Genomic DNA, 8,938 nt, shown 5'->3' with positions numbered 1-8,938 from the left:
TGATATGACACAATGTGAAATACATTCAGTCTACAGAAAGCTCAATAGAAAAACTGCAGCATGTGGTTAACATGTAAAGAGCAGCTGGTACACAAGCTTCATTTTTAACAGCCCCTGGATAGAAGGAGCATAAAGACGACATCAGGGTCAGGTTGTCATGAAGAAATCCTTTACACTGTTTACAGTTATTAACCTTCTATAACTGATGTACTACTCAGTCCAGAATTTACAGCTTGGCTTTCATCAATTATTCACCAAAACTGTGTAGAAATTGATTTTTAGACATGATGACTGTGGTTTAACCACTATTTTTTTAGTTTTAAAATTCTACATTGGTTTGTGCCTAATATATATAATATTATGTTTTATTCTTCATGATAAAATCAGAATACCTCATTCCAAACTTTAATTAACGTTCAATTGGGCATACACTATTTAAATTTGGAAACTATACAACATATTTCATTCATAGTCTATACACTTCATTTTGACTATTGCAAAATCCTTCTGCAAATGTTTGCCTCTGAGATATTGTTTCTAATTAAATAAGCCTCAAAAGCAGAAAAAATTCTCCACTTGAAGGTAACAGAGACGCTCACTACCAAAACACAAGAAGTACTGGTAGCTGCTGCAAAAGTCCTTTTCAAAGAGACACGTTATGTACACAAACCAAATCCACGTGACATAAATTAAGATATAAAAGACCTCAGTTTTCTTAAAAGAAAAAAACAAAACAACTATGGTAAGCTTAAAAAAAGGATACAGCATATTGTTCTCACGTTTGAATTATTGGAATATTGTGGGGAGAGGGAGGATTAGTTTTCCATCTAAATAATTAAGCAAAATAAAAGCATTTAAGGTGACTGATTTGTTATTTTGTATTCAGGCCTTAATGTTTTTTTTTTAGGATTCAGCAAATGAAATGTGCAAATAACGGATCTTTTTTTTTTTCTCAACAGCTCATCCCCCTCCCACACCTCAAACTCATATATGAAGCTTTGTATTTTTTACGAAGCATACAAAGTCATGAACACACCAAACTGGAAAAAACACTTTGGTGACCAGGTTTTAGTCCTAAGTAAATTGTCACCAAACAATTTGCTGCACTTTATTTTGAAAGGTCTGGTTTCTTTTAAAGACAACAGACAAATAAATGCTCCAAATATCACATCCATGCTTTCCTAGTCAGTGTCCATTCACTGCTGCTCACTGAAAGCAGTTTACACACCCACAGTTTAGGCTCCCCATCCCAACTTGTCTTCTTTCCTTTCTTTCTTCGCTCCGTGTCTTCTCTTCGGACCACTCCCTTCCCAGTCCTGTCAGCCTTGACCTTCTCACGCCTGCTGGTCTTTGTCTGGTGACTCCTCTAGTTTGATGACCGTGAACTCCTCTGTGTTGCCATTCTCCTGGATGTTCTCCTTGTTCATGAGGGTCACCATTTCTTGCTCTCTGTCCTGGTTGTGGGAGCTGGAAGCTGCGGCGGCCGTCCCGTTGCCCTCGCCGCCATCTTTGGCCGTGATCATCAGGGTTTGCTTCCTGCCGCACCAGCTAGAAAAGAACATTCAGTAACTATTTTATTCACCGTCTTGTAACCTGCAGCAAAATCTTGAAAAGTTAAACACAATAAAGGCCAAAAACATGCTGTATGGAAGCATTTTTAGTGTGTTTTTCAACTCGTACCTTTTTCTTTTGGCAGCGACTACACAAACAATAAAAATGGCTACCACTGCCAAAATCACAATAGTAACAACGAGCCAGTCTGTAGGGACAAACAACAACAATTAAAAGTGAGTGCTAAATGAGTAATGAAGGAAGAAAAACGTTATATTCCCAGAGTTTTCCCCAATCGGGCATTGTTTGGCTGCAGTCAGTGTACTTCAGGATGTTTGAGGTTTACTTGCTCACCTGATGAACTGTGGTTTTCCCGTTTTTCATTCTCAGATTCAGAAGGAACCAGGGCCCTTCCTTTCCCAGGTATTAGATTTGGAGCTGCACAGAAATTAAATCAAAGGCATCATTTGACCCATCTTAGATACAAACATGGTAAACATGTAACCTCTCCATATTCATGACATATGTCGTTGCAACAAATTGTCTTGAATCACATTAAACTGTTTGTGTTGTTGCCTTATTTATGAAAAACACAAGCTAGTTTTATTTTATTTTTTAAAACTTGAATTAATGTGTTTTAGCTGACACAAGAGGGCGTCCTTATGTTCTTAAAGTTACTTCAGACTCCTGAAACTTGTTGCATCACATTTAAGATGGGCTGTTCTTGTTAAAGTGTCTCTCCATACAAGAAGTACGCAACATAACTCAAACATTGTGATTATTAATGAAAATATTATAAATTAAAGACATCGGACCAAAAGACAAGTTAACTGCAATTTCATGCAGTCAAATAGGAGTTGTTGTGCAGAAATATAGTATACTGACAGATTATTTTTAACACTAATACTGAATACTGCAGTAAGTTGTAGTCATAATTTTGTATATACACTTTAGCCTACCTATATCATGTTTGAATATTATTTCTAATACATGCTAAACTAGAAAATTACAGGGTAAAGTTGGATTGGTTTGACCATAAACTTCATTTTAAGCCAAAACTTGACCAAACTGAACCTGACTGGCTCTGCTTTAAAATGTATTGGGTCATTTTAAAGGAAACCACAACAACTTGTACTGTGGTGCTTGAAAGTTTGTTAACTCTTTATAATATTCCATATTTCTGCATAAATATGACCTAAAACATCATCAGATTTCACACAAGTCCTAAAAGTAGATAAAGAGAACCCAGTTAAACAAATTACACAAAAATATTATACTTGCTCATTTATTTATTGAGGGAAATGATCCAATATTACATATTTGTGAGTGGCAAAAGTATGTGAACCTCTAGGATTAGCAGTTCATTTGAAGGTGAAATTAAGAATCAGATGTTTTCAGTCAATGTGATGTCGATCAGGTGTGAGTGGGGCACCTTGTTTGCTTTAAAGAACAGGGCTTGCCCTTCACAACATGTTTTGTTTCATGGCACGAACAAAGGAGATTTCTGAGGAGCTCAGAAAAAGAGTTGTTGATGCTCATCAGGCTGAAAAAGGTTACGGATACAGATACAGATATCCTTTATTGTCGTTCGCACCACATGTGGTGGAGCAAAAATATGTACACAGGGTCCCAGTTACATCCAACAATAAAATGTAAAAGAAAAACAGTAATAAGGTCTAAAATATGAACTAAGAAAAACATCAACTAAATATACGCTAAGCACTAATAGCATAAAAACAATACGCCAAACAGCAGCATGAACATGAGTCTGTGTGAGCAGATTAATTTTAATGAACACAGCAACATGAAACAGATCAGCAGCAACATGATGTGATTTTTCACAGTGATTATCCTGTTTAGATATTCATGAGTCTAACAGCTTCAGGGTAGAAGCTGTTCCTCAGTCTAGTGGTTCTACACTTAATGCTCCTTAACCACCTTCCTGAGGTTGAGCGGGGCAAAAAGTGTGTGTGCTGGGTGAGTGGGGTCCTCCATGATGCAGGGGGCTCTCTTCCTGCATCTGCAGGTATAGATGTCTGTGATGGTGGGGAGGCTGACTCCAACAGTCTTCTGTGCAGCCTTCACCACTCTCTGCAAAGCTTTTCTTTCTGCAGCTGTGCAGCCTCCATGCCACATGTTACAAACCATCTCTAAAGAGTTTGGACTCTTTAAGGGCGGCTGTGGCTGAGTGGTTAGAGCAGTCGTCCTCCAATGCGAGAGTTGGAAGTTCGAATCCACCAGCAGTCACATGTCAAAGTGTCCCTGGGCAAGACACTGAACCCCTCATAGCCTCTGATATGTGTCCCATCAATGTATGACTGTGATCTAAAAGCACTGATTAGTCTCTTTAGAATGATTTGTTCAATTAGCTTTGTAGAGATCTAGTAGAGTGCTGTATGAATGGGTAAATGAGGGCACAGATTGTAATGTAAAGCACTTTGAATATCTTGAAATAAGATAGAAAGGTGCTATATAAGTACAGTCCATTTACCATTTACTCCACTGATCCACAGTAAACAGACTGTGTACAAATGGAGGAAATTCAAGACCATTGTTACCCTCCCCAGGAGCGGTCGACCAACAAAGATCACTCCAAGAGCAAGGTGTGGAATAGTTGGCGAGGTCACAAAGGACCCCAGGGTAACTTCTAATGTTAATGTTCATGATTCCACCATCAGGAGAACACCGAAAAACAATGGTGTTCATGGCAGAGCTGCAAGGAGAAAGACACTGTTCTCCAAAAAGAACATTGCTACTCATCTGCAATTTGATAAAGATCACGTGGACAAGCCAGAAGACTGTTGGAAGAATGTTTTGTGGACGGATGAGACCACAATAGAACTTCTTAGTTTAAATTTAAAAAGTTTTATGTTTGGCGAAAGGAAAACACTGTATTCCTGCATAAGAACTGCAACCCCTCTGTGAAACATGGTGGTGAAAGTATCATGGTTTAGGTCTGTTTTGCTGCATCTGGGCCAGGGCGGCTTGTCATCATTGATGGAACAATGAATTCTGAATTATCTCAGATAATTCTAGAGGAAAATGTCAGTACATCTGTCCATGAACTGAATCTCAAGAAAAGGTGGGTCATGCAGCAACACAATGACCCTAAGCAGACAAGTGGTTCTACCAAAGAACAGTTCAAGAAGAATAAAGTTCATGTTCTGGAATGACCAAGTCAAAGTCCTGACCTTAATCCAATCCAAATTTTATAGAAGGACCTGAAGCGAACAGTTAATGTGAGGAAATCCACCAACATCCCACAGTTGAAGTTGTTCTGCACAGAGGAATGGACTAAAATTCCTCCAAGCCAGTGTGCAGGAATCACGAACAGTTACTGGAAACATTCAACTGCAGTTATTGCTGCATGGGGATGGGGGGTCACACCAGATACTGAAAGCAAAGGTTCACATACTTTTGCCACTCACAGATATGTGATATTGGATCATTTCCCTCAATAAATAATGGTATAATATTTTTGTCTCATTTGTTTAATTGGTTTCTCTTTATCTACTTTTAGGACTTTCTGAAAATCTGACAATGAGGTCTAATTCAACAAAATAATTTTGGAATAGAAAACTCAACTTGGTATGCTGGGTCCATAAAGTTATATAGCTGAGTCTAACTCATAAGTCAAACCTGCTGAGTTAAAACTACCTTGGCTTAGTTTGGTCCTAAATTTGACCCTGTGCTGGTCTAATTCAGTTGTGTTTAATTAAAAAGTTTTTATTGTGTTTTCTTTGACATCTCTAACCAGAAGCTCAGTTTTCTCCTTGTGTTACTCACATTTTGTAGGCATTTGTGTTTTATGTGGCACGTCAACAGACTTCGGAAAAGTCTTTTCGTCCAGCTCTGAGGTAGGTATCCCAGATCCAGAGTCCGGTTCCACAGGCGTGACAATGGAATCCACACTGCCGTTTTTCCCTCCAAATATGTTCCCATCATCAGAAGTTTCAACTTCTGACTCATCTGCACTTGGCTTTGTAGTTAAAGGTGCAACAGGAGCTGATGTGGTCTCATCTATAATTTCCAGCAGACTGACTGTCTCAGTGGCTGCTGTAGAATCACCAGCCTCGACGTCGGGATCTTCCTCAGGTTGTGAGGTTGGAGTTGTGTTTGTCTTTGCCTCTTCTTTTTCAACATTTAGAGGTTCTGTTGTCAGGGGGAAAAAAACACATATTTATGATCTCCATGACTTTTGATTTGGCTTGTGAGAGCTATTTTCTAAATGAAAGTGATCATATTTACCTTAAATCTATCTTAAAACTATGTTTGAGCTAATTACACTATTGTTGCTCTCTGCTATTGATCTGTTCATGCTTTACAGCCTATTTCTGGAAGTCTTGGGCTTTGATCATTGTCACCTACCTTGTCTATCAGAGTAAACAGTCAAAAAAATACAAAACAAACAAACAAAAAAGAAATGATACTTCAGCATAAATAAACCAATATGTTATATTTTGTTTTAGACATTTTAAATCTACATATATTTGGGGTTTACATACACATGGCTACAGTTTTATCCGTAATCATCGTTCATCTTTCAGAATTCAGTCAATTCTGTGTATGCAGTTCAAATAGTTAATTATTCGATAAACATCATATCTCAATTGATTCTAAATGTGCAGTTAAAAGTGTTACATTTATTTATTATTATTTTTTTTTTAATATCATCACTGAGATCATATGTTTCTTTAAGGCAGGCTTGGTGTGAAGGCAGCCTAAACAAGACTATGCAACATATAATGTGATGAGATAAGAGACAAGTGTCGGAAAGTAATTCAGAAGATATGGAGGAAGTTAAAAAATCTTTGAACTTTTTGAGTGCTGAAGTGACTAAATTGAGTGCAAATATGACTAAATTATCAGCTAAATGTGATTTACTAACAGGACTGTCTGAAGAAGTGAGACAATTGAAAGAACTGATGACTAGTAAAGACAAAAAAATAGCTGAACTGGAACAGAAAGTTGACGACATGGAACAATACACAAAAATAGACAACTTGGTGATCACTGGACTGGAAGTTAGGAACCGAACTTATGCAAGAGTTGTTGCTGGTACTAACACAGCAGAAGATGCACCACAGGAAGAACTACAGACTCTGGAGGAGCAAGTAGTGAATTTTTTACAAAGCAAAGACATTGACATCGAACATGAGGACATTTCAATCTGTCACACACTGCCCAACAAATCAGATAAAGCCAAACCATCCATAGTCATCAAGTTCATTAGCAGGAAATCAAGAAACCATGTAATAATGCAAGCAAAAAAACTGAAGGGAACAAATGTTTACATAAATGAACATCTAACTAAAAAAAATGGAAACATTGCACGTGAAGCAAGGTGGTTGAAAAAACAGAAAAAAATAGCATCAACTTGGACAAGAAATGGAAACATCTGGATCAAAATACAGGAAGGATCTCAGGCTAAGATAATAAAAGACCTGAAAGATCTGGAAAGACTAAAATAAGCTCAGGAAATGATAGATGATAAATCATTGACACAACTTCACAAGCAATAAATAATCAAAATATATAACAAACAAATACATTATAATATGGCAACATACGAAGACTTAGAGTTTAAAATATACAATGTTGAAGATGCGATTGATACAAATTTTTTCCCTGAAATACAAGACTGTGAATATTATAATGAAGAACAGTTTAATGACATCAATATAACTAATGGAGGTCTCTCTATTATTCACTTTAACAGTAGAAGTTTAAATGCAAATATATCCAAAATAATAGATTATTTAAAACAGCTAAACAGAACCTTTACAATAATAGCACTGTCGGAGACGTGGCTCAACGATGAAAACACAACTTATGTTCACATGGAAGGGTATGAATTATATCATGTGAACAGAAGCAACAAAAGAGGTGGTGGAGTGGCTCTATTCGTTAAAAATGAAATAAAATGTAAATTAATTAATGAAATGTCAATAGTTGTTGATAATATCATGGAAATAATAACAATAGAAATAATAAACAAGAATGATAAAAACATATTAATAAGTTGTGTATATCGATCTCCAGGATCAAATATAGAAATATTCACTGATAAAATGGTACAACTATTGGACAAGAGTTTTAATAAAAACATTTTTTTGTGTGGAGACTTTAATATTGACCTGGGAAATAAAACAGATTCAAATAACATCAGTACATTTACAAATTCATTGTATAGTTTAAATCTTTATCCGTTAATATCAAAACCAACAAGAATTACAACTCATAGTGCTACAATAATCGATAATATTTTCACAAATGTAACAAATGGGGATGTGATGGGAGGTATTTTAATGAGTGATTTGAGTGATCACTTACCAGTTTTCATGATTTATAAAAATGATCAAAGCATTACAAAAGAAATTACAATTAAGGAAAAAACAATAAACACATCAAAAAAAGCAATGGACAAATTAAAAGATGATTTACATAAACAAAGCTGGAAAGACGTGTATGTTGATGATGTGAACAGATCATATGATGAGTTTATGAATATTTTAGGAGCTCTGTATGAAAAGAATTGTGTGCAAAATAATTGTACAAAGAGAAATGTTGTTGACCAACCATGGATGACGAAAGGGTTGAGAAATGCTTGTAAAAAAAAGAATTATTTGTATACATGTTTCTTGAAATTGAGAACACAAGAGGCTGAAGAGAAATATAAGAAGTATAAAAATAAATTAGTAGGGATTATAAGGAAACACAAGAAGGAATATTATAGTGATTTATTAAATAAAAGCAATGGTGATATGAAAGCAACATGGCAAGTAATAAATAGTGTTCTGAAAAGTCATAAAGCAAAAACAGGTATTTCACAATATTTTTTGAAGGATGACAATGAAATCCATGATGAAAATGAAATTGTAAATGGATTTAATCATCATTTTGTGAACGTTGGATCAAGCCTTGCTGCTAAAATACCAAAAGTAGACAATAATGTGAACCATTCAGTTATAAGTTGTGACAACAGTATTTTTCTTAATGGAACTGACAAAGAAGAAATAATGAATGTTGTAAAAAATCTTACAGATAAGAGATCAAAAGACTGGGTGGACATGGATATGATGTTTGTAAAGGACATAATGAGTTATGTTATCGAGCCGTTTACATATATTTGTAATTTATCATTTTCAAAAGGAATATTTCCAGACAATATGAAAGTAGCTAAGGTAGTTCCTCTCTTTAAAAATGGTGATAAATGTGTGTTCAATAATTATAGACCAATATCCTTATTACCACAATTCTCAAAAATTCTAGAAAAACTGTTTGTGACCAGATTAGATAAATTTATTACTAAACAAAACATTCTAAGTAGCAGTCAGTATGGGTTTAGAGCAAAAAACTCTACATCAATGGCTCTCATGGAAATAAT

General features: G+C 35.7%; 1 protein-coding gene across 1 annotated transcript in view; it reads right to left on the bottom strand.

The window, feature by feature from the left end:
• Positions 1-659: 659 nt before the first annotated feature.
• LOC119416004 overlaps positions 660-8,938 on the bottom strand; it is an 11,655-nt gene continuing 3,376 nt past the window's right edge. Inside the window, exons 2-5 of the mRNA XM_037683174.1 lie at positions 5,338-5,703; positions 1,906-1,989; positions 1,681-1,759; positions 660-1,548 (exon numbers count right to left, since the gene is read on the bottom strand). Coding sequence (XP_037539102.1) covers positions 1,335-1,548; positions 1,681-1,759; positions 1,906-1,989; positions 5,338-5,703 — 743 coding nt within the window. The 3' untranslated portion in view covers positions 660-1,334. The remainder of the gene's footprint in view (positions 1,549-1,680; positions 1,760-1,905; positions 1,990-5,337; positions 5,704-8,938) is intronic.

The sequence above is a fragment of the Nematolebias whitei genome, chromosome 10 (genome assembly GCF_014905685.2).
Source record: "Nematolebias whitei isolate Nwh7 chromosome 10, NemWhi1, whole genome shotgun sequence".
Classification (NCBI taxonomy): domain Eukaryota; kingdom Metazoa; phylum Chordata; class Actinopteri; order Cyprinodontiformes; family Rivulidae; genus Nematolebias; species Nematolebias whitei.
Note: the sequence above shows the minus strand (reverse complement) of the source record. Positions and strands in the feature narration are given on the sequence as shown.